This window comes from Podarcis gaigeae (genome assembly GCF_964106915.1).
Source record: "Podarcis gaigeae genome assembly, chromosome: 4".
Lineage (NCBI taxonomy): Eukaryota > Metazoa > Chordata > Lepidosauria > Squamata > Lacertidae > Podarcis > Podarcis gaigeae.
In genome coordinates, this window is record NC_139677.1 from 29,238,286 (window position 1) to 29,264,208 (window position 25,923).

Genomic DNA, 25,923 nt, shown 5'->3' on the forward strand with positions numbered 1-25,923 from the left:
CAACAGGACAAAGCACACACAACAACTTAAAGTTCAGAGGTGCAAATAGAAGCTGTGCTTGTTCTAGTAGCCATTCATTCGAAGATCTGGCTCCTAGTCATACAATTGATTCCCAGAGGGAATGCCTGGTCTACAACACAAGCAATTTATTTCAAGAATTAGTCTACTCCTCTTGGGGGGCAGGGATACAGCAAAACCTCACTGTGATCAATACATAGACCAAATTCGATTTCTTTAAGGTCAGCAGCATGCAGAATATTTCCAGCTGCTGAAGATTCTTCTTAAATACTTCTGCTAGAGGTCTTAGGCCCATTTTACTATGCAAATTCAAGAAGAGGGGATTTTGAAATAGAATTTATTTTGCATTTTTATATTGATATTTATAAATCTGTCTTATTTAAATATTACAAAATCTTCTGAAGGTATGCAGTGCATTTGTTCCAAAAAAAAGAGGTTACCGCCAGTGACCACATTTTTTTCCTCACATGACTTAAAGTTTTGTTGCTACAAAAAATAAAAAATAATCAAATTACCCAGTTCCAACACTTACTTGAAAGGCTGGAGAGAATTGGTCGTGTCAATCAACACTAATGGAAACTGAAGAAACGGTGTATCAGTGGAATTAAGTGAAGAAATGTGCCCATTTTTTTGCAGCATTTTGTCTATTTTAAATATTGTCCATTTATGTCTGAGCAATGAGATTTGCTCTACAAGTTTCTCGTAGTTTCTCTATTGTAGCCATCCTCAGACTTCCAGGCTCTGTAAATATTTTCTAGAATTAAGAATTTAGAAATTGTTAGTGTAAGTCAAGACGCTGTCATTCTTTTTACAAGTGGTTTCTTCTTTTTACATCCTTTGAGTATTCCCATCACTATCATGGATCTTGCCCTTGGACAACATCAGCAAGGTTCAACTCCATACACTCTGCCCAGGCTTGTGTCCCAGAGTGGTCACTTCAGTGCTGCAAACTATGGGTCAGATTCAGACTCGCTCTTCTGTGAGCAGAAGGGAAGGAGATCCAGTGAAAATTCCCACCAGAGCAAAGATGCCATCTCCCATGCGGCTCCACAGGATACCTTGAACATCTATTTGACAGCAGCATTACAGGAGATTAGAGAGCATCAGCAAAAAATTGCCTCAATCTCCTCTCTCTGGTGGTATTTCCTATAGCGTTTGTTATATAACCACTGCTAGTTATATCCAACCAACCCAAGTTCAAGAGCACCATGAAGCACATTGAAGCAATACAGTTGTACCTTGGAAGCCTGTTCGACTTCCAAAACGTTCGAAAACCAAAGTGCGGCTTCTGATTGGCTGCAGGAGTTTCGGAAGCCCTGTTGGATGTTCGGCTTCTGAAAGAACATTCAAAAACTGGAACAGTCACTCTCAGGTTTCGATCGGGAGCCAAAACAGAACTAGGCTGTTTGACTTTCAAGGTACGACTGTGCAGAAAAGCAACAGCAAATAAACTGAAGGCTGCCAATGCTCAGCATTTCTAGCCAGTTTATAATTCTCTACAACATGGGATGCACACCTACCTGCATGAAAGTGTGACACTCCATTACAAATGGTCCTTTGGTGATCTCTTTAAATCTATCACAGATATCTGGGAAGTTGGTGGCTTCCAAAATGAAAGCTTGGTGGTGCTTAATTAGTGTTAAGGCCACACGAAATATTATTTTTGATCCCTCGTAGAACAAGCAGTCCCAAATTCGAAGTACAGTCTGTAGGAGACAAGATTTTGTTTAAAGGCATCACTAAAGCATATATATATATATATATATATATATATATATATATATCCCATGTCATTAACAAAAACAAAACCCACACAGCTAAAAATACCATCAAGTTCTCACTTGCCTCTACTGGAAGAATGTCAATGAACAAACATATAAACCAACGCGACACCAGCAAAGTCCACATGACGCCATGTTTCTCCATTAATTCTGCAACGGCAGGAACTTTCATTTTCACAAGCTCTCCAAGAACTTCTTGATCTGTTTTCAGACCCATCATTTCTGGACTATAATAATCTTTAAGAGGGGGGGGGAAGGGGGAAAACAAAAGCTAATCACCAAAATGATCAATTGCTATCATTCATTGAAAAGAAAAACAGTATATGGGGAAGGGAAAGAGCTCATTTTTCAACAGGTAAAATTAAAGGGCTCAACCCCACATATTGTGACAGCTGTTAAGAGGGCTCAGATTGCGCTATAACTAGGAGAGGCTGTCAAAACGCCCTGTGTTCCATGACTTGAGCAGACCCAACTCTAGATACACAAATACACAGCTGACAGATAAACAGCTGTGTGTGACTATATGTGGTACATTTTGGGATTTATCCTTCAAAGCTTCTCAGGCCCTACCTATAACATGTGGGTCCACAAAACGTTCAAAGGCCACATGCAATTGTCAGAGAGTTATTTCAACACGAAAAGGTCTCAGTATGGCTCCATAAATTAGTGCCTGCCTTAGTATGATTTGTCACCACCAAGGACCACACAGTGCAATAGCTCCTCTCGCCTATTAAGTTCCGCAAGACTCTCAGAAAACTCAGGGGGAGGGGGGGGGTTCTTACTTTGTGCACAGTGATCGGGGCAGCTGGTTGCAAGAATGGTTTTGTGAGCACTGGTAGTCATCAGAAACTACATTTGTGGGTCCCTGGGTTTCATTCTGGGTGGGGTCCTGCCTGATAAGCCCTAGAGAAACTGCTCCAAGCTAATTCCCAGTCCATCACAGGCACCTGAAAATATAAAGTTGCTAAATGTAATTCAAGACTACAGAAACTGCTGTTGGCACCATAATAGGCTTGGGGGCAGGTGGCAAAAAAAGTTGTCAGATAGGCAACCAAGTAATCCCCCCCCCTTTTTTTTTACATAAACTCAGTATTTAAAAGAAATACAGAAAATAAACATTTTCTTAAGGAAGCCTCCAGAGGGCACTCTGTAACTTGGCATAAGTCACTGTGCATCATGTTCAACATTAATCACTTGATCTGTGGAAAGGGAACAGCAGTTGCTGCTTTCAGTCTTCAGAGCAGAAAACGAATGGTAAAGCTCCCACAAGGCTAGTAGGGCATGTTTCCAAGCTGCTAAAAACTAGACTGAGGCTAGGCGTGCCGTTATTGAGTTACTGTGCTTTAATGATCAGAAAATACTAGCACAAACTAAGCACAGAGGTCAACTAGAAATTAAGTTTTCCAAGTCTGTGCCCCAGTGTTATATGGATTCTCTCTGGCATCACTGCCACGCAGAGTGTGCCTTATTGCACATGGAATATTAACATCCAGGCACAAAATAGAAAGAGGGAGGGCCCTTTCTGCAAAACAGGCAGTGTAGAAAAACATATTTAAAACCAAACCACAACAATAAAAAACAGCAAAACTTGAGATAATAGTGTAGTGGTACCTTGCTAAACCACAGAGCCTAGGGCTTGCCAATCAAAAGGTTGGTGGTTCAAATCCCTGCGACAGGGTGAGCTCCCGTTGCTCGGTCCCTGCTCCTGACAACCTAGCAGTTCGAAAGCACGTCAAAGTGAAAGTAGATAAATAGGTACTGCTCCAGCGGGAAGGTAAATGGCATTTCCGTGTGCTGCTCTGGTTTGTCAGAAGCGGCTTAGTCATGCTGACCACATGACCCGGAAATTGTACGCCAGCTCCCTTGGCCAATAAAGCGAGATGAGTGCCGCAACCCCAGATCATCCACGACTGGACCTAACAGTCAGGGGTCCCTTTACCTTGGTTTACAAACAGTCTGGTTTGCATATGTTTCGGATTCTAAACATGTCAAACCCGGAAGTGCGTGTTCTGGTTTGCAAACTTTTTTTGGATTACACCCCTTTCTTTTTTTTGGATTACAAACAAATTTTTTTAGAGGCCCCATTGGCGAAAGCATGCCTTGGGTTACAACCTCTTTTGGTTTACAAACAGACCTCCGGAACAGATTATGGTTGTAAAACAAGGTACCACTGTACTGGAACGCACAAGAGCCATTTAAATACTACCGAGCAGAGGTGCTAATTTGAATAAAGTATTGGGGGGGCAGGGCAGACAGGCCTCAGCCTGCAGAATTGATCACAAGACACAGTGTATGCACACCATTTGAATGGCAATGCCCATCAACTTTAGGGACGCCTGACCCCCGATATATTTTATGTGATGTGAAGGGCCCTTGGCCCCTAGGAGTTGGCTTCTAGGGTACCAAGGAAAAGCCCAGAAATGAAGAATTGCTTTTACTGAGTGTTGGAAGGTGATCACCTGCAAGATAAGGGGAGAGATTTCCCAAATAGCCAAGGCACCACTATTAAGAGAGCCTTACACCCAGTAGCTACCTATTTAAAGAATCAAAACCTATGAGTCAAGCCTATGATCAATGTTAGAAACAGATATGAAAGCTAGGAGCTAAATGGCACCTTAAACCTTGGTTATGGATGCAACAACAATATGTCTAGGTGTGCTTTTTTATAACAAGAATACAAAGCTGAAAATGAATGAACTGCTGCTAAAACATTACGTTCATTTTTCACATAGTCTGGTCCTTCCCCTGCCCACCCCCCTAATATTCTTAAGAGGGTCTCTTCCCCAGTCTTCAGAGAGTAGCTGGAAGTGAGGAGGCAGAAAAAGGTCCTCCTTTCTTACACTCTGCAGTTTTAATCCGAAATCTTTAAGACGCAGTACTGCACCCAGAGCTCAGAAACTGCCCACGCTAATTAAATTCCCTGTCACAAAATGCACCTAGAACAATGGGAGTTCTGAACACTGCCTATGATGGAGATTTTTACCAGTTGAGGCAGGCTCAGAAATGGTATGGTTGGTCCACTAAAAGACTATTATAGCACATCCAATTCTATGGAGTGGCTTAAGCTACAGAGACATTAACGTCTGCTAAGCAACAAACCATTCTGTGTGTGTGGACTAGGTAAAAACTCAAAGGGAATTATTTTCATGGCATATGCCAGGCTTCCTCAACCTCTGCCCTACAGATGTTTTGAGGCTACAATTCCCATCATCCCTCACCACTGGCCCTGCTAGCTAGGGATCATGGGAGATGTAGGCCAAAAACATCTGGAAGGCCTAGTTTGAGGAAACCTAGCATATGCTGTCACCTACTGCAGCTCAGTGATTGGGGGAGGAGAGAGACTGATTCATGGCGGAGATAAAAAACTTAAAATTAACTGTGTCCTGTTTTTAACAATTCTAATCATCCTAGGTTAACTTGATTTATCCAGTTCATCAGTCGACTATGAACATGTCTAACTGAGATTTATCCAATGTCCTGTATTACCTGCATCTTTCCCCTCTATCTTATCATTACTTTGCTTGCCATTCCCACAATTTCAAATATCACCTAATACAATCAAATCTGATCAATTAAAATATGAAGCATCCACACTGGCCCTGTGACATTCGAGCTCCTTTGCTTGTGAACAGATTTAGAATGTCCAGTTCTTGGAGCAACCAGCCTTTGAAGTCATGAAATAGCTGGAAGACTTGAGGCAGCAGGTTTTGTGATAGACCAAGTGAGTTGTATTTGACACTACAAAAAACAACAACAACACAAAATACACAGCTGCAATAGAGACAAAGGAAAGCTAGCTCACTTAAGTACCAAACCTGCATTTTACTGAAGTGGTTTTAGTATGTGTGTATCAGCTTTAAAGGCTGTTTGGGAATCTGTTGCACAGTGATGTTGACGTGTTACTTAATCAATTGTATTAACTGCATTAACTTGCAATTACCGGATGAAAACCAATGTTTTCACCTGGAAGAGTTCAATAGCTTTTGAGCCTCTCTCTCATGCAATTTATGATATAGTGCAAAGATATCCTTGTGAGACATAGGCATAAGAAATTAAAATGAGTGCTGAGTTGCTTCCTTTTAAAAAAATGGGTAAAAGTGCTCTAAGAGATTATGTTCCTTATCCAAGTTAGAGAGAGAGAGAGAGAGAGATGTTTTTCCCAATGTGCTGGACAGAGGTATGCTTTATACTGCTTCCTCTTAACTCACAATATATACCTCTGATTCAGACAACAGCTGAAAACTGCATCTGCTGCAGTACTGACAGAGGAAAAACTCCTAAGGTAAGGCACGTGAGATCCCTATAGGGTTATGATGATGCTCAGGTCTGTGCATGCATTCCCCTCATCACTGGGACTCAGTATTTTCTCTCACACAGTGGCTTTTAGGGCTCACAGTTCAACAGAATTCTGCTTGCCACATTTGCTTGAGTCTTGATATTACAATCATTAATAAAGCATCAATGCAGTTGCAGTTGCTTTCTTGTCCTATGGGAGAGCCAGTATGGTGTAGTGGTTAAGAGCGGTGGACTCGTAATCTGGTGAACCAGGTTCGCTTCCCTGCTCCTCCACATGCAGCTGCTGGGTGACCTTGGGCTAGTCACACTTTTTTGAAGTCTCTCAGCCCCACTCACCTCACAGTGTGTTTGTTGTGGGGGAGGAAGGGAAAGGAGATTGTTAGCCACTTTGAGACCCCTTAGGGTAGTGATAAAGTGGAATATCAAATCCAAACTCTTCTTCCAAACTCTTCTATGGACCAGTAATGAGATTTGCAGGGAATAAGGAATAAAGATTATAAAGGCTATTGTGGACTTGTTCTCTGCCACAAATGGATTAAAAAGAATATCCAAAAATAGAGCATGATGCAGTTCCCTGACCTTTTCTACTTTTAAATCTCCATCTTCAGATCAACAATGCAAAGAAGCTGAAGAATCATCTTTTGAAACACGGCATGTGCATGCCCATTTAGACTTCAACACAAGGTTGCTGTACCTACTTTTGCAAGAAAGTTTTAGAAATACTTTGGATGTTTAACTGGGAAAAGATAGCCCAAATACTTAACAAAGAAGTCAAAATGAAAATTGGCAAGTTGCAGTCTATATCTGGAAGATTCTAGCCCTCCAACAACATCCCCCAAACACACCTTTTCATTTTCTCCTACGTTAGTGTGTAGTGATTATTCACTCTTGTGAAGAAGAGATTAAGTGCAGCACTTGAGGACATGGGGGGGGGGGCTATTCCCCAATACTTGGCAGCCCACCCAACTTATGAAAGATGTGCATTTATTCAAACATTTTTTAAAGGAGAAAGAATCGAGGCTATGCTTGCTTTCACACTTTTAGGAGCATTTGTTTAAAGGCATCTTCTCAGAACTCTCAAAGCACCAAAGGCACCTCAATTGTCCTGTCCAATACTCAGGAACTGATCAAATTTCAAGGATGGTGCAAATAGATCTGCACCATGCTTCAAAAAGAAAAAGGAAAGAAAAAAAAAAACGTAAACAGAAAGGCACATTCAGATCCAGCAACTCTGAACTTTCTGCTAGGTTGTAGTTACATATTTTCACTGTGAATTGCTTCTTGTTGGGTAGAGCAGAAACGGGGAAGAGAGAATGCTATCTGGTGTCCTGAAAATCCCCATTATCTTTGGGATAATAGTTAAAAGACTATTTTCAAAAAACAAAAACAAGGGATGTAGCAAAAATAATTCAAAAGCAAGCAAGACTTTCAAGATGTCACAGGTTTTGTACCCAAGGCCTTCCTTCTAAAGACATGCTCTAAAAAATACATCTAGCAGTTCCAGTTCCAGTCACTGGAAGATGAATGAACCACTAAAGATTCCACTTCCTTTTTAAGAAGCATGCTTTAGAAGTTCCCATTGTACTACACCTTAACTATTTTAATTAACATGCAAATGAACAGAGGCCTGCAGAAGTGCTCTGGTTCAATTTCGCAGATTCTTTTTATGTAGGTTTTTCCTTTCCTTGTTGCCTACCTGCCTTTTGTAAAGGATGAGAAGTACAGCAAAACACCAACTATGTCTATATCCAGACTGCAGCACTTTATATTGCAGGTGGGCGCTCACATGATGGAATGATGTACCATGAAGAAGACATTCTTCATATACAGATAGCCAGCATGTCAGAAAAGGCTAGGTGAGAAACATCTTCTAGGTTTTCTCTGTGGTACATGCTTTTTGGTATAGAGCAGTGGTTCCCAATTAGGGGCCCGGGGGCGCTTTGGGGTCCATGGAACGCATCTAGGGGGGCCACGGCCCCACCCCTTGCCACCCACCACAAATATTTGGGGGGCATTTTTGCATGGAAATATCACAAATTCTATGGTCTGTTTTAGCTCTGTGCAACTTTCCAATATATATCACTATCACACTCACTCACACTCTCTCTGTGTATATATACAGTATAGGATTATGTTGTGATAGGACGTAGGGCCTCTTATGGAAGGAAATAACCCAAATGCCAAAAAAAGACTAGGCTATGTGCTCACAGTTAGTAAAAAGAGAAGACTATATCAACATGTATTTTGCTACGTTTACAAAAGGGAAGTGTAAATAGAATGAATAGAGGAATGTGATTGCTATTTTCTACAGAGAACTGCTTTCAATGTAGTAATTGGGTAATTCTCTGAAGTTACGATATTATATGATTAGACTACTCATTTGATAGTCACTCTTACTTAGCTCAAACACAGGAAGTGATCTGTGACACAAAGATAGAAATGGTGGGAGTTTGACCTACCAGGCAGTATTCGACCAATGAGAGCATCTAATAACCAAAAGGATTCCTCTTCATTCCTTGTGATAAGAATCAGGTAGCCTGCTATGAAATTCATGCCCTAAAACACAAAGGAACAATTTATCTAACTAGCTTGATACAATGTTGACAAAAGTAATCTTAAAAGGAGCCAAGATAATAAATGCAAGGGGCAGAGGGAGGACCTAATGGTAATTCACACTTATCAAGAGTCAGTTTTAAAAGTGTTGTGAGCAATTTCTTGCTACAGATGCAAGAGTAAAACACTTCAATTTCCAAGCCTACATTAAAAGGAAAATAATGTCTGGGCCACTTTGACTTTAAAATCACACAGACTTAAGTCTCCATTTATAGTTGTGTGAAGTCTAGAATTCCACTGCCTAGAATAATGATGGATGAAAACTGTTTGAATGACCACAAATGAATGCATAAAACAAAAGAAGTATTCAAGCACGTGAATAAGCCCCATTTTCATTTATTGTTATTTATTAATTTATATACCGCTTATATGCCAAAATGGCTCCCAGTTGTCTTTTTCATTGAGTGCTCACCCCAAGCACACTCCTTTACTTTGAGCCAATAATAATACTCAAACCTTTCCCAGAGTAATTAGGTGTGTGTTTTTTTAAATACCAGTTAGGAATTCTACAGCTGACTCCAGAATTACAGCCTGTTCACAGCTTGGCTATTTGAAGTATAACACACAAAAGCAACACAGGAAATACAACTGCATTGTTTGGTTTTTGCATCATAAGATGTAACCTTGTTTTATTTTTGTTTCCTTATATTTATGCCCTACCTTTCTTTCATCACAGAACCAAAGGCAGGATGCATGTGGTCCCCAGGCAGTCAGCCATGGACCAGAACCAGCTGAGTGCATCATCGCAAGCAATGTAGGTTTTTGGGTTAAGTAGCGAAATGGCAATTAACTCAATGATTTATGATGTGGCTAATTGGCATGGAGAAGAAAGAGCAGACAAAAGACAGTGTCTGGGCAAGAAATGCATTTTCAATGCTGTCTGTGTGGTGGGGAAGAGTAGGACTGTGTCAAGTTCATCATAATATTAGTTCACATTTTACGGCAACCCTAACTCTAACCCTTACCTGGGAGTAAGCCACCAATTAATTCAATAAGACTAACTTCTGAGTACAGTGGTGCCTCGCAAGACGAAATTAATTCGTTCCGCAAGTTTTTTCGTCTTGCGAGTTTTTCGTCTTGCGAAGCACGGTTTCCCATAGGAATGCATTGAAAATCAATCAATGCGTTCCTATGGAAACCGCCTTCAGACCAGGTCCGGGGACAGTCTGTCCCCCGACCTCTTCTGAAGGCTGGGGGGGGGGGGACAAGGGCTTTTCTTCCCACCCCCAGCATTTTAAAAAACCCCGGGACAGCAGAGGACTTCTCCGCTGTCCCGGGGTTTTTTAAAATGCTGGCGGGCGGCAGAGAAGTCCTCTGCTGTCCCGGGGTTTTTTAAAATGCTGGGGGTGGGAAGAAAAGCCCTTGTCGTCCCCCCCCCCCCAGCCTTCAGAAGATCATTTTAAGATCGCCCCGGACAGCGGACTTCTCCGCTGTCCCGGGGCGATTTTAAAGCCCCCGGGAAGGCAGGCGGGGGGGAGCAAAGACTTTCACCCCCCGCCAGCCAGGACCTCTTCTGAAGGCCGGCAGGGGGCAAAAGTCTTTGCTCCCCCCCGCCTGCCTTCAAAAGCCGTCCGGGATAGCGGAGAAACGCGCTGCGTGCAGGACCTCTTCTGAAGGCCGGCGGGGGGCAAAAGTTTTTGCTCCCCCCCCGTCTGCCTTCAAAAGCCGTCCTTCAAAAGCGCTTCCCTGCTATCCCAGACTGCTTTTAAAATGCTGGCGGTGGGGAGCAAAGCCTTTCGGCCCCCGCCGGCCTTCCTGGACCTCTTCTGAAGGCCGGAGGGGGGGGAAAGGCTTTGCTCCCCACCGCCAGCATTTAAAAGAGGTCCCCGGAGATTTCCCTATGGGCTTTCTTCTTGCGAAGCAAGCCCATAGGGAAATTCGTCTTGCGAAGCAACTCACAAACGGAAAACCCTTTCGTCTTGCGGGTTTTCTGTCTTGCGAGGCGTTCGTCTTGCGGGGCACCACCTGTAAACATGGATAGGGTTGTGCTGTTATTTCTATTTCTGCAACACACACACACCCCGCCATGAATTTCTTTTGCAGCCATCCTAGTCACACTCACAGCAATTGCTAGTCCCCAAGTCTGAAGTGTACAAGTTGTAAGATCGTTTTAAAACATTCATGGACACTAGTATCAATTGCAGTCTGTCAGATCCGGCCTTTGAATGCATCTCCTGTTTCATCTCTTTCTTTTGAAACATCCCTGAACCTTTCACCAATCACTCTTCTTTACCATCTTCTTCCATGGAAAAGAACGAGGTGCTCTCATTTTTATTTCATAAACAATGCATCTGGTTTCAAGGAGGAAGATGGGGTGGGGGACTGACTCCTAGATAAATGAAGAGTTGTCCCACAACTAGCAGCTCAATTAATCCAAAATATGTCCAGTTGTTTTGCTTTTTAATTCCAAGAATTCATAACCATCTGTTTGTGCCTAATGGGCATGATTCAAAAACGTTTTGTTTCCAATTTCCCCCGAAATGTAAAAAAGCTAACAGATGTTGTAAACAGCAACAACAAAACCCTCTATTCTACTTTATGGGGGTATTTGCCCTCCAATTGTGAGGGTAGGTTTTCAGCCCTCAGACTGCCAGCTTGCTCAACAATAGCAACCATGGTGACAGAGGGTTGTTTGGCACTGCAACAAAAGAGTGCCCCTCAACAGACATTCATGGAGCAAACTAAATTGTACACGCCAGCATAAAAGCTCATGAACTGAAGCATAGTACTGCTGCATACAATAGCAAGGCAACACTAACTTCAGAGTTCACAGTGATGTTTCTCAGGGAGTTAACTGTCAGACACATTAACATTACAAGCGTTAGGAAGGTCCTGTTGAAACACAAACTCGGGTGCCCCAGGTTCGCAAGCATTGTCCCACACTTGGTGGGTGTTTGAAAGGACTCAAAACAATCTGCCCCCACCCCCCGGCGCGCTTTTTTCAGCAAGCAATCTTTACCTTGCTGAAAAGGCTTTGCCTTCTTTTAAAGAAACGTCTAATTTTTGCTTTTAAAAGGTTTCCCAACCAATGTTGAGGTCTACAGTGCACTTTAGAGAACAGTAGCAGCTCACTTTATACCTATGGCAGCTTGATATGCAATGATGGTGTAAGTTTGATAGGTATTGTTCGCAGGTGAGGTGGTGCGAGGGTCTCTGAGCCTCTTGAGACTGGAAAGTTCCAAATAAAGGAGCAAACTGGAATGTACTAAACTATGGCAAATTTAAGATATTGACTAAGGACTAAAATAGAAGGGTGGGCAGGTTAAGTGCATGAAATCTACATTTCTCAAATCTTGCATTGCCATCAATGCCACCCAAGTTGTAAAAGCTTCGCTTTAAAAGCAGCTCACGATTGCATTCCAAATGTTACATACCTGGCAGTATCCCACAGACTGATTATGGTGCCCATATGCCACTAATACGTTGTAGAGTGTCTTCTGTAAGCAGGGATCAGCAGTTTTGCGGAACCTTACATTATCCGGAAATGTCCTATTCATGTCTAAAATGTAAAAAAAGGAAACAGCAAAAATTTAAATGTATCTATAAAGCAATATGGGATGTGGGTGGCGCTGTGGGTTAAACCACAGAGCCTAGGACTTGCTGATCAGAAGGTCAGCAGTTCGAATCCCCGTGACGGGGTGAGCTCCTGTTGCTCAGTCCCTGCTCCTGCCAACCTATCAGTTCAAAAACACGTCAAAGTGCAAGTAGATAAATAGGTACCGCTCTGGCAGGAAGGTAAATGATGTTTCCGTGTGCTGCTCTGGTTCGCCCTGCTCCTGCCAACCTAGCAATTCAAAGTGCAAGTAGATACCGTATTTTTCATCCCATAGGGCGCTCTGGCCCATAGGACGCACCTAGTTTTTTTGGGAGGGAAATAAAGGGGGGGGGGAATCCTTTATTTCCCCCCAAAAAAAACCAGGTCGGGGAATAGCGGGATGGCGGCGCTCCGCCTCCCCGCTGTCCCCCGAGCTTGTGGGCTGCAGGCTGCTGCCCACAAGCCTTGCAAGCCCATGGAAACTCCCGCCGGGCTTGCAAAGCTTGCGGATAGCTTCCTGAAGCCTGGAGAGTGAGAGGGATCGGTGCGCACTGACCCCTCTCGCTCTCCAGGCTTCAACAAAAGCCTGCATTCGCCCCATAGGACGCACACACGTTTCCCCTTCATTTTTGGAGGGGAAAAAGTGTGTCCTATAGGGCAAAAAATATGGTAAATAGGTACCGCTCTGGCAGGAAGGTAAACGGCATTTCCGTGTGCTGCTCTGGTTCTCCAGAAGTGGCTTAGTCATGCTGGCCACATGACCCGGAAGCTGTACGCCGGCTCCCTTGGCCAATAAAGCGAGATGAGCGCCGCAACCCCAGAGTCAGCCAGACTGGTCAGGGGTCCCTTTAACTTTATAAAGCAATATGATTCATGGACCAAAGTCTGGGGATCTGAAGTTGCCTTCTAACCCATGAACTCAATAGTTGACAACATGTTATCTATCTGGGATTCCCTGCCGTAGGACTGATCAACAATACGGTTCAGCTGTCCTATTGAAAGGATCGAAACAGCCTTATGGATGCATGACTTGTGTGTAGGGGGTGCTCAAATACAGATCTGAACAAGCTGAATAGGGTCGTGATTTTAGCCCTGTCCTCAATATCAGGTTGTTTTTAAACACCTGCACATTGAACATGGTTTTCTGTACGGGAAGATGAGCAGCATTACAGGCTTGAAGAAACCTTTTATTCTTCAGCAATGCAGGCAAAATGCTATATGTCTATAAACAGGGAAGGTTGACTCTAAACAACTCTGAAGTAGACTGTAATTCACTACAGCTCATGCCATAATAAATGTGTTGTGTCTTTAAAGGTGCCACAACTGTGTGTCTATTTCGTCTGCCGACTGTCCGTGGATTTAACATTATCCCATCTCCCTCAGGACTGCAGAGAAGTCTTTTATTGTTTCTTTGCATTCCAGGGATTATCCTTTACAAGATTCCAACGACCTTGAATAATCACCATAGTTGCTTGCCTAGAACATTAACTATGTAGTGGTATCGCTGCAGTCATCTTAATGTTTGTACTGCATTGCTTTTAAAGGGTTGCTGTACACTGCCCTGAAATTCTGAGAGGTTTCTTATACTTGCAGAAACTGGCATTTTATTCTAGAATCAACAGAGAAAGAGTATCCCCCCCCCCAATACAATCCAAACATAATCTAGATCTAGTGCATTTATTTATTTATTGCCCCTGAAAAGCATTGCTTGTGAAATTGGTTTCACTCCAAATATAAAAGTTCATTGCAGATCAGTTCTCTGTAACCCCTCAGTGTGAAAACCGATGTGAGCAGTTCCAGTAATGGGAGAACAGGGAGGTACCCACATGATGTTGTGTGTGAGCATAACCGCTTCCTTCTTCATTCACCTGTGGCATGTGCAGGGAGGGAAAGGCATGACTGATAAAGGGGAGAGTTTTAAAATTCATAGCCAGTAACTCTTGTGGACGACAGGATCTAGAAACAATCTAAAGTGAAAGCAGCATGTTGAGGACAATCGTGAATGATTCTGGACAGAGAAAAACTACACTCCTGTGCTATGAATGGGTCAGTGTGTACACAACCTCACTTGAGACCTGTGGAGATACTGCTGGTACCAGTCTGGCAGACAATCAAGCAAAATAATCCATTTGAGAAGGAAAAGATATATACCGGTATATATATTTTTACACACACACACACACACACACAAACACACACACACAGTGGTACCTTGGGTTAAGAACTTAATTCGTTCTGGAGGTCTGTTCTTAACCTGAAACTGTTCTTAACCTGAAGCACCACTTTAGCTAATGGGGCCTCCTGCTGCCGCCGTGCGATTTCTGTTCTCATCCTGAAGCAAAGTTCTTAACCCGAGGCAATATTTCTGGGTTAGCGGAATCTGTAACCTGAAGTGTATGTAACCTGAAGCGTATGTAACCTGAAACGTATGTAACCCGAGGTACCACTGTATATGCATAGGAATTGCCAAGAGAATGTCCCACACTGAACACAAACACCATTGTTTCTGCGAAGGGTCAGGTTTTCATTTGTCTCCAAAACCAAGGCACAAGTCCACAAAGGCACCAGGCAAAAATGTTTCTCTATAAGCCAAGTCTTTGACTGATTAACATTCTATGGCATTTTAAATCCATTTGTGGGAGGGGTGCTACTGGTTTGTTGGTTTGTTTGTTTGATTGATTGATTGATTAAGTATTTTGTGTCCTGATTTTGTATATTTATGTTGTGAACCACCCTGTGGTCTTCAGATGAAATACAATATACAAACAAACAAATTCCCACACTTGTCTCTCTATCCACAGAATACTTGGCTACAGGCTCCTTGGTAAACAGCAGACTAGATTGAACAACCACATATGTTTAGATGCTAACCTGTCTTAATTGTGTCCACGAGTTTGTCATTTTTGTCTCCCTCAAGTATTTTCTGGTAGTATCCAGGGTTTTGTTCCATGTGGGACTGAGCACCACTCACCACCATCCAAACCAGTGCACGGTGCTCATTTGGAATGCCTTTCCTGATATAGCGTTTTACTGCAAAAGAAAAAGCACACTGGTTGATATTTCAAGCATTATTTTTTGGATACTTAAAATACAAAAAAAAAAAAAACTCCAAGGGAAGTAAAAGGACATCAAGGTAATTAGTGTGGCAAGGACAACCCAGTCACTGATGGGTGGGGGTACAAATGAAATTATTATTATTATTAACCAGCAATTGCTGATCATTCCACAAACAAGAGCTTGAAAGTGCAGAACCAACATTTGTGTGACCTTAGTAAGAAAGGTAGGAAACTTCAGTGACAAGAGGAAAACACGAAAAGCAGTCAAGTGCCTTTTTCAGATGACCACAAAAATCCTGAGAGAGAGGTAGTTTGTGTGCATCATGGAGGAGGGCAAAAAGGAGGTGATTTGTTTATTTATTCCCACCTTTTTCTACCTTCCTTTATTTATACCCGCCATGGAAGGAGCACTTGTTTCAACGCGGGCTATTAGTACAACCAAACACTCCTGGGTTTTCCAGGTTAATCGTTTTTAAAGTTGATTAGTATACCTTCTGTTTTAATACTTTTTAGCTTTCCAAAACGTTTTACAGATTCTAAATGATTGTACCCGCACCCTACTTGTGCTGATCTATGACCGTAATAAATATTTGATTGACTGAATTAAGTCGATTAGGAATATGAAAATCTTCCTACCTAAAATAAATTAAAAATCTGGCTCAAAAAAATGCTGCCAATATTCCAATAGCCAAATGATTCCCATCTACAAAAAAAGGATTGGGTGGAGAATCTATTTATGCATTTTTGTGTGTGTATGGATATTACAGTATGCGGATATTTATAGTTAAGCAAAGCACCATATTTGAATATTGTTTCCATATTGTCTCTTGCATTTGCAGCTAACCCTTTCCCATCATGGCTATTGATTTTAAAAGTAAAGCCAGCTTAAAACACAGCTCAATCAGATGCTGCAATCGGATATAGCCTCATGACTTTGGTAGACAGTGGAAGGGGAATGCAACCCTGAGGTTACATTATTCTTTAATGTTGTTGTTGTTGACAGCAAAGCCACGAGTCCAGGGCCGGCCATACCATGATGTAGAGTGAGGTAGCTGCCTCAGGTGGCAAATTCAGAGAGCTGGACATTGGCTAAAAAGGTGTGCCATGTGGTCTGCCCTGCAGCCTCTAAGCTAGCTTCCTGCCCTAGCATGGCTGGCACACCAGTGACACAACCCGCCTCAGGCGGCATGCTCCTCCCACTCCACCAGGGCGTGGGTCCAGATCTGTGGTGATGGGGAAGCAACCATGGCAGAAGGCCTTGGTGCCAGAAGGCCTTGGGCCAGCCCTGCAGAGGCCTATAATGAGGAAAAGTAAATTTAAGTTATGGAAGCCATACATTCCTTTCTCAGATACTGTCCTTCATCTGAACATCACAAGGTTGAGAGAGAGAATGTCTATAAACCACAGCAACTCCCCCTTCCCAGCCCTCAAGTCTGCCCTGACGCTCCCCTGAGTATCCAGGTGGGCACAGCTGTGTGAGACCAACTGCTCGCCTACCCAGGTTTCAGTGATACGGACCAGACCAGCTTCCTCATCTATAATCAGAGCATGGAAGAGGGATGAGGGAGGTCTTACTCAGAGCCAGCCTGGCATTCAGCAACAGAAGTCATAGACCTAAGGGCTGGCTGAAGGGACAACAGCAATTCCCCAGGTTAGAGGAAGGGCTAGCACACAGCATAGCCTGTGCTGTGTGCCTCTTACCTGGCCTGCCCCACTTCCCCCTACCCTGAACCACTGTGACTGGAGGCCCCTATGTTCTCTCCAGTTCCTCTCCTCCCAGACACATCTGACTTCCCTCAATAAAAACAAACAACAAAAACAAACCCACACAAATTTAAAACAGTTAAAACAATTGTTAATTGTAGCAGTCTCTGCTTTTGAAGCTGGTGCTGCAGTCGGGAGACCAGTGGCATAGCGTGGGTTGTCAGCACCCGGGGCAAGGCAAGTAATTTGTGCCCCCTAACCCGTAGATTTGCGCCCCCTAACCCTAACCCCAGATGTTGCGCCCGGTGCGGCCGGCCCCCCCGCCCCCCCCACGCTACGCCACTGCGGGAGACATACTATTGTATATCTCTACAATCTATCTTTTCAGGGTGCTTTTTAAAAAATGAAAAATGTGTGTATACGTAGGGGAGAGCAGAACCCCCCCCCCCCGAAATACCTCTCAAACTGTTCTATTTTGGGTTTGAGCCAACTTTTACCTACACCCATTAAGGATTACAAAATTAAAACTTTATCAATAATCTTTTAAGGAGATTTTTTTTTAACTTTCGGTTTAAATGGAAGCCAAGCTTCACAAATTTAGCGCAGTGCTGGGACAATGCCACCTGGGGTGCCTAGAATATTGTGCTGGAATTTAGAAAAGATGTGTAGAGCCAGCACCTAAAGAGACACAGGCGCAGAAAATATTTAAATATTTTGCCAGCTCTGATTAGCTTAATCACTTTCCAGTTTGGCAATAAGCCAGTGGTTGGGCCTAATTATGATAAACAGCCACTAATAACCAGTGGCATCTTACTCGCCCAACTGGTTATAGCAGTTTCGTATGTACAGGAAAACTGTATAATTGCAAGTTACTTGTTACCATTCCAGCAGTAAGCTGCAATTGTTGTGCAAACACCGAGTCATGAACTCGCCCAGTTCTCTTCGCAGAGGAATAAGTTACATAAACCTGACTGTGAAATTCCCCTTTTCCTATTCAGCCCATGAAGGCTTTGAATATGCAAACGTGAAAATATTTTAATTAGCTTCAGTGTCATGATTCGTCCTCAAACTTTGTCCTACTCACTAAACTCACTAAATGAGTTTGATCTCATTAGCTTGGATTCCACCTTCATGACCAGAGTCCTGTTCCAAGGAATGGGGCCCTTTCATATCCTCTTCCTGCTGGCATGCCCTATGTATTTCCTGAAAATCTGCCCCCAAGTGTTGGGGGGCATTCTAGAACAGTATGAGATGCAGCACAGGGGGAATCTGCAACAACCACCACCACCCACCAACAACCAGAGACTAAGAAGTGGTGCCTTGTTGTTCATCTTGGAGGAACTTTGGAATCAATAGATATTCGGAATGATAATTTAATTAAACTTTATTTTATTGCTTCAGCTTCAGTAATGTACATTTAAAGGAACAAGCTTCTATACTTCCTTTCAGCATTTAAATTTGCTTTTATAATGACGCATTTGAAAACCTACATTTCCAAACATGCCATCTTTAAAACATGGTGAGGGAACAGAGACGTTGGAGAGGAAAAGAGTGTTTCTATTCACGGCAACTCACTGTGCTGCATTTGTAACAACTAGCTGCTCCTACAAAACATCCGAAGCAGCTGACAGATTATTTCTTACAAGGACAGAATTTACGTAGAAACGAAAGCAATTAATCAGCGATCAACTGTCAAAAACAGGGGTTACCCTCCTTGCAGTTTCCCCATAAACTCTATTCATTTGGGCTGTAATTTGTATGCCCGCTTACCTGGGAGTAAGCCCTATTGAACTCACTAGAACAGGCTTCCTCAACCTCGGCCCTCCAGATGTTCTGAGACTACAATTCCCATCATCCCTGACCGCTGGTCCTGCTAGCTAGGGATCATGGGAGTTGTAGGCCAAAAACATCTGGAGGGCCAAGTTTGAGGAAACCTGCGCTAGAATATATTTCAGAGTAGATTTGTATAGGATTACACTGTTTGTCCAGAAAGAATCAAAGTAAGGTCTTACGTGGGGTAGATATAAGGCACTGGCACTACAATAAATGTGAAAACAATGTCCACCTCCCCATATTGAAAAACTCCTATTGAAAAGATTCAAGCAAGATTTCATACAGGAGAAGGAAACAAGGAACAACTTCATACTGGAATATTACCTTTTAAGCTTTTCGGTACACCACGGTTACCCTTTAAAAGCTTGGACCATTTAATTGCCCTCCTAGTGAGTATCACTAGGTATCTAGAAAAAAAATCTTCATATGATGTATAGTCAAAGTTTGCTGGCCTTTCAAACCCATATGGATCCACTCTGCAACAGAAGGGAAATCATTGTACAGACATATTACGGTAGTTTTATGTAGTTATATAAACTTCGCATACCTAAATTAAAACTTTTTTTGTCCAGAAATGCAGCTTAGAGGGAGGAAAAACTGGACTTTAAAATGTCAGAATGAAAGATGTTTATCGACTGCAAATGCCAGAATGGGCTCAATAAACCTTCCGGAAGTTTAGAAGATGAGTTTTGTAGACACCCAGCTAACACCCATTAGCTTTGGTGGTGGTTGATGCTAATTAGGACTGATAGGGAAGAAGACAAAGAGGCCAACAGTAGGTGGAGCCAGAACAAATGACAGGAAGAGCAAATTTAGTTTTGCCCCCATCATCCTCCCTGCTGAGTCTACAAATGGCAACACTAAGGAGGAAGGTTACAGTTGGTTCTACCCTGAGGGATAACCAGCCTCATATAACCAACATGCTTAAGTCTAATTATTGCATCAAAGGGTTAATGCCATAGAGTAAGTGGTCCTGCCAGGCTTAGCTAGGTCACTCCCACTCCCCTTGGGAGGAAGATAATTGGGCCTACTGCTGTACCTAAGTAGACCCCAGAAGCACAACATGCGAGGTCTGAGCTGGTTGCTCCAAGATCAGACCACATGGCTCTAGTAAGCCTCTTTTGAGTTCCCATACCAGTGATTTAGGAACTTTCAGCAGTGTAACTAAGCCAAGTTTAACTGCCTATGCTTTCTAAATGCTGTGTGGAAAAGAACATGAACGTACCAAGTTTGTGGACTTTTTCTATGCTAAGGGAAGAGGGGGACTTTGGAAGGAACTTAGAAGGACATATTTTAATGATCTATTTAACTCTTTACTTTGCTGCGTGTTTTGTGATTTTTATGTCTGCTGGGGTTCTCTCACCAAAGAGTACTTGCCCCAAACGTGGATCTTGGCATCCAGGGAATTCTTTTACATACTTATTTCTTCCTTCCAAGTAACACTTTCAACCTATCTTATAGGGCTGTTGTAAAGATTACACTATATATAAAGCACATTATAACCTGGTAATTATTTTTATCTAACCAGGACATTAATGGACCATTTATACAGAGTAATATCATCGCATGTTTTGTAATTTTAATCCTGATTATTTTTCTTTTTATTAGTACTTGTTACAAATCAAAGATCTTTTCAGTGACCAGAGTTTTACCTCAGTTTTACAGTCATGGTTTACTCAGGCAAGTGATAGCACACTCTTGCAGAGAGTAGACAAAGCCTCTTTCAGGTCACTAGTGTGTTTTGCATTAAATTCTGAACCTCATCAAGCTCTGTATAATGGGACCAATATTGATTTACATGGTTGCTTATCTAAATGCATACAAAAGGCAGGTCAATCAATCCATTTTCCGCTCCCTTTAGCCTCTGGCTATTAGCTGCTTGAAAACAGACAAACGAGAGAATAAAGTATCACCGCTTAAGACATTTCCAATAAATAGTATCAGTTTCACCATGTACTTATAGAGGGAAATGTTCAGCTACAGGGACATGTGCTTAAGTGCCATTGGTTTCCACTGAACCTAAGCATGCATAACTGTGCAGATTTAATCACTGCAAAAGTTCAGGAAAGCTCAGTGCTTCAGCACAAACAAGTTGTATATTTAGCATTCAAACGCAAAAGGCACAACTTTCTCAAGCCTCCCTGAAAAGCATACATGGGACTTTGGATAATAACGTAATCCTTTAAAAGTACTCTTCCAAAAGAGATAGCCACAATACCTCCCAATTGCTCAACCACAATTTATACATACAGCAGTGTGGGTGAGAATGCCTTTCCTGGACTGCACTACTAATACAATATGTTTCTATGCTGCACTGTTAAAAAAAAAAAAGTATTGCACTGTGTTTCCTTGTAACTTAAGACTTCATGTTTCCACATTCCATTAGGTCTTTTCAGCCCTGCTGGGAGGGTGGCATTCAAACAAGCCAGGTTCCAACTAGAACCCCATCGTTCAGCCCGGACATTGAGGTCCAGCGCCAAGGGCCTTCTGGCGGTTCCCTCCCTGCGAGAAGCAAAGCTATAGGGAACCAGGCAGAGGGGCCTTCTCGGTAGTGGCACCCGCCCTGTGAAACACCTTCCCATCAGATGTCAAAGAGATAAACAACTACCTGACATTTAGAAGACATCTGAAGGCAGCCCTGTTCAGGGAAGTTTTTAATGTGTGACACTTTAATGTATTTTTAATCTTTATTGGAAGCCGCCCAGAGTGGCTGGGGAAACCCAGCCAGATGGGTGGGATACAAATAATAAATTATCATTATCATTATAGAATCTGAAGTGGTACAGCTCAGGAGAAAAGCTTTTATTACTGTCAGTGGCAGCTCTTGGGGTGTCAAATTAAAAAAATCAGCGCCTCTCATGCTCCATTCTAAATTTCAGCTATGGCGTCCCAAGGCCTAACTGGTTGCGCTCTCCTAAATCTGCCTCTGCTACTGTATTGTATAAACGGCTGTGCCTGATAATATGCACCAGGACAAAGAATACTGTAGTGGCAGTCAAAACAAAAAAAAATTCCTTCCAGTAGCACCTTAAAGACCAACTAAGTCAGTTCTTGGTATGAGCTTTCGTGTGCATGCACACTTCTTCAGATACTTCTTCAGGTATCTGAAGAAGTGTGCATGCACACGAAAGCTCATACCAAGAACTGACTTAGTTGGTCTTTAAGGTGCTACTGGAAGGAATTTTTTTTTGTTTTGACTATGGCAGACCAACACGGCTACCTATCTGTAACTGGAACTGTAGTGGCAGTGTTACTCTGAATCCCAGTTGCTAGGACTCACAACTGGGGAGAGAGTGCTGTTGCACTCCAAGTCCTGCTTGTGGACTCCCCATAAGCCTCTGGTTGGCCACTGTTGAGAACAGGATGTGGAACAATTATGGATCTTCCATCTGATCCAGCAGGGCGGCTCTTCTTATGTTACATCCTTGCATAGCCATTAACCACTGTCAGGTGATAAACAGGGAAATGATGGTCAGCCCATCCTTGATGTCTCATTTATCTCTCTGCAGAAATTCCACTGAGCCTTTTTTCCAGCTACAAGGAAATTTATAAACATAACTTCCATCTAGACAGCATTCAGCCTTTCCATATTCTCCAGTGATTACCAACCTCTGCGCTCCCATATTTATAATACTTCTGTATTTATAGAGTACTACAGTACACAAATTGTTTTGATATTTCTTATAACAACAAGGGCTTCTTGTTTAAAGTATTTTAGACAGCCTTTCGGGACAGAATCTATTATAGTTTTAAGTTTTATTTTACAAATTAAGCATTTTCCTAAAGTTCTATGTGGTGATAACAATAGGGATGATGGGGTGGGGGGTTGGGGAGAGATTTCAAAAAATAATTAAATCTGCTATTTTATGAAGTTAAGATGCCAATAAGTGTAAAGGACTGAAAAAATAATAATTTTCAAGTGGATTGGTTTGAAAGCATAAAGAAAAGTTCATTCTTTCCATGTAACCTTCCAAAGGGAGTAGGTGTTTACTGTGGCAGCTGTAAACGACTAATAATCCTGGCAGTGAAAGGTTAGTTTTATTATAAGAAAACCTGAAAGAGTGACAAATCAAGATCTTTGGTAATAGGGTTTTGAAAGTTTAATTATGGGGGGGGGCGGAATCAATGTAGTTAGCTTAATTAACTTATCCACTGAATTAAACAGCCATACCAACACTGCCAACTGAAACCTGAAGGGCAGAAATAACTGCCCCACTGTCTACTCAGTAACCAAAGGGGAATTCATGCGATACAAACTTTAGCTGAAAACCACACGCAAGAAGAGCTTTCAGTAGGGAATGGGGCACTCCCAGCATCGATTTACCCCAAACATAAATAAGTTTTCTGGGTTGCCTTTCTCAAGCAAATCCTGCTGCTGCGGCTGTGTTTGTTTTTTTTAACTTCCTGTTGTATCACAGATACACCTGAGGGGCCACTTAACACCAACCCAGGAAGATATATATATTTACGTTTGTGGCATGATATATAGAGAGATTACTATATAGAATATTAAGGGCACACATATAAAAAGCAGGAGGGCAAGCCAAGAGCGCTCTCCATTATTCTGCAAGGGCGCAACCTACCTGTGGACGTTGCTCTCGCGGTTCTCGCGCTTCGCCCGCCGCTCTTCCTCCCCGTCCATGGGAAGGGAGTACGCCGGGTTCCTCCAGCACAGAATGGTCGAACCCCCGCCCGGCCCGGCGCGGCCTCGCCTCGCCTCGCCGCTGCCTCCTCCTCCTCCTCCTCCTCCTCTTCCTCCTCCCCTTGCTGGAGACGAGTCAAAGTCCCACCACTCTTATCAAAGGAAAGCGCGCCTCTTCCCTCTTCTTACGCTCCGAAGTTCTCTGCAAAAAAGTGCCTTTGGCGAGGTGGGAGAGAAGGGAGCGGGCGGTTTCCAGAGCAGGGCAGCCTGTAGTAGAAAATGTGTTCACATTGGAGGGTGGCGGGAGGAAAAAGAAGCGTCTCCAAAGTTCCACAGCGTCGCCCTTCAAGGACAGGGAACAGAGCGGCGCGCGGAGCTTATCCCTTTCTGTCTGCGCTTTTTCAGACCAGTCTTTTTTTCTTCCCCCCCCCCCCCCCGCGCCTGTGAGGGAGAGTTTAGCTTATTTGTGGCTCCCACCGCCAGCCGAGTTGGGAATTGCGCCTCCTTAAGGATAGCGTCGGGGCAAACGGCTCCTGAGGTAGAGCGATTTAGGAGCGCAGCTGAGAAGCCTCCCTTTCCCTGGGTGGCTGAGCGCGCGACTGGCTCCTCCTCAACCTGCTGCTTCGCTCCTTCTTCGCCTCGGGTTGCGCGCGCACTTCCCCAGAAAAAAACCTTGGGGAGGAGAAGGAATCCTCTCCCCACGTTCCTCTTGCTGCTCGTGTTGCCGGCAGAGGAGGCGGCGAGCCAAGCGGGGAGGGAAGCCTCACTCAGGGCAGTGAGGGCAGCGTTTCAGTTTGCAGCAAGGCGGTGGGCCGGGACTCGTTTTCCGTTTTGGAGCAGGTGCAGTGGGAATAAAGGAAGCAGCAACGTGCATTCCTCTCGTGGGTCAGCGCAGCCGGTCCACGCACGTGTCGCTGGGAAGTCCAGAGCAAAGGGTGTGACCTCAGCTCTCTAATTCCCATGCACGCCTTACTGTAACACAGCCTATAACCAAGTCGCATGCAAAAAACAACTGCACCTTTGCTTTATTGTTTACCCCTGCCCCACTTCCTCCAGCTGTTTGTTTTAGACTGTAAGCTCCTAGGGGCAAGGACCTGTGCTCTTAAAGCAACACACACCCTAGGGACACTATAAACAACAAACCAGTCAACATTTACGCCCCTGGAAGCCCCATTGAAATGAAGGGGGCGTGGTTTGAGGCATTTACTTCTGTGTAGGAATTGGATGGAAACCTGTGTTGGTCTGTTCCTACATGCCAGATTCCTTGTTGGGGACTTTGTTGGTGTGATTTTATTTTATTTAGTTATTAAATTTGTATTTCACATTATAACCGTAGATCTCAGGCAGTTCACAACATAAATCATCATACACTTGTTGGCTATAGTGGCATGTGAGGGTTTTCTGCAGATTTTAAACAGAGGTACCGGTAATTTGGTACACTCGCCATTAAGAAAGATGGCAAAATGGTTCAGTGCATCTGGCTGTTAACCAGAAAGTTGGTGGTTTGAGCCAACCCAGAACAGGATTCCTATATTGCAAGGGGCTGGTCCCTTCCAACTCTACACTTCTATGGAAGATGAGCACTCTATGAAAGAAGCTTACATCAGTGGCTACTCACCTGAGAGGCATAATTTAAGAATATTGAGTGTATCTGCTTCCTTGAACAGACTGAGCTGCAAAGGTGCAATTATCTGTGAGTACTCCCTTTCTGATGTTACGTTGCTCATCCGAATAGGCTGCTTACTAATGCAGTTGCCACCTAACAGCTAGCTCCAGGCCAGATAGGGATTCAATTGTTTTGGGGACCAGTTAGTAGAAAGACCAATCCCTGGTGGGATTTGAACACAGGACTTTGCCTCTCCGAAGCCAACATCCCACAGAATCACAAGTGCTTCAGATAAGAAGCAGAAGCTGAAGGAAGTGGCTGCTTGGAATTGTTGCTGTGCCTGTAGTCTGAACCCGAGATGCTGCATGCGGAGTAGAAGATACAGATCCCACTAAATAAATAAATTCATTCAACAGAAAACCCATTTTCCACTTCCTCCTCCTTTTGTGAGTCATTGACCCAGTAGATGCTGAACTGTACTGCTTTGGGGTTTTTTGTATCCAAGTTTCATGCTTCTGGCAGAGTGTCGGCTCCAGGGTTCTTGCCCAAATCACATGGGATTAGGTTGATCAGGGAGTGTCTCAAGATCAGTAAGATCAGTAAGAGCTAAGATCGTTTTTTTTTAAGTAGCTTAAGAATTTCCCCGGCTCTAAAATAGATGACCTCTAAATAACAGCATTTCACTAACACTAAAAGCAGAGCCGCTTAAGCTTCTGTGGGGCAAGTTAAGGACCCTGAGCTATCTTTCCAGAACGGTCTGTACGATAACAAGGATTAGTGAGATCTCTACTATTGCCATTTTTTTAAAAAAAGTGAAATCAAAATGTGACTTAATGTTT

At 43.2% G+C, this 25,923-nt stretch overlaps 1 protein-coding gene and 1 long non-coding RNA gene across 2 annotated transcripts; one reads left to right on the top strand and one right to left on the bottom strand.

Annotated features, from left to right (window-relative positions):
• Nucleotides 1–173: 173 nt before the first annotated feature.
• Nucleotides 174–532, top strand: LOC310843038. The gene is made up of 2 exons (XR_014563482.1): nt 174–239; nt 336–532. It is a non-coding gene; the product is annotated as an uncharacterized lncRNA (long non-coding RNA).
• GRTP1 (growth hormone regulated TBC protein 1) lies at nt 333–25,565 on the bottom strand. The gene is made up of 8 exons (XM_083735347.1): nt 23,420–25,565; nt 19,161–19,312; nt 15,115–15,273; nt 12,083–12,207; nt 8,555–8,651; nt 1,864–2,036; nt 1,539–1,724; nt 333–772 (listed from the first exon to the last, which is right to left on the bottom strand). The coding sequence occupies exons 1-8, from the start codon at nt 23,476–23,478 to the stop codon at nt 683–685; spliced, it is 1,041 nt and encodes a 346-aa protein (XP_083591473.1). The 5' UTR covers nt 23,479–25,565; the 3' UTR covers nt 333–682.
• Between the last annotated feature and the right edge of the window lie 358 nt (nt 25,566–25,923).

Bases quoted from the DNA above. Each gene is read 5' to 3' on its own strand.
- GRTP1 (XM_083735347.1), bottom strand. From the start codon at position 23,478: ATGGACGGGGAGGAAGAGCGGCGGGCGAAGCGCGAGAACCGCGAGAGC. The intron at 15,274-19,160 runs GTAATATTCCAG...TTTCTTTTGCAG, and splicing joins TGTACCGAAAAGCTTAAAAG to TAAAACGCTATATCAGGAAA. The intron at 12,208-15,114 runs GTTAGCATCTAA...TTTACATTTTAG, and splicing joins CGTGGACACAATTAAGACAG to ACATGAATAGGACATTTCCG.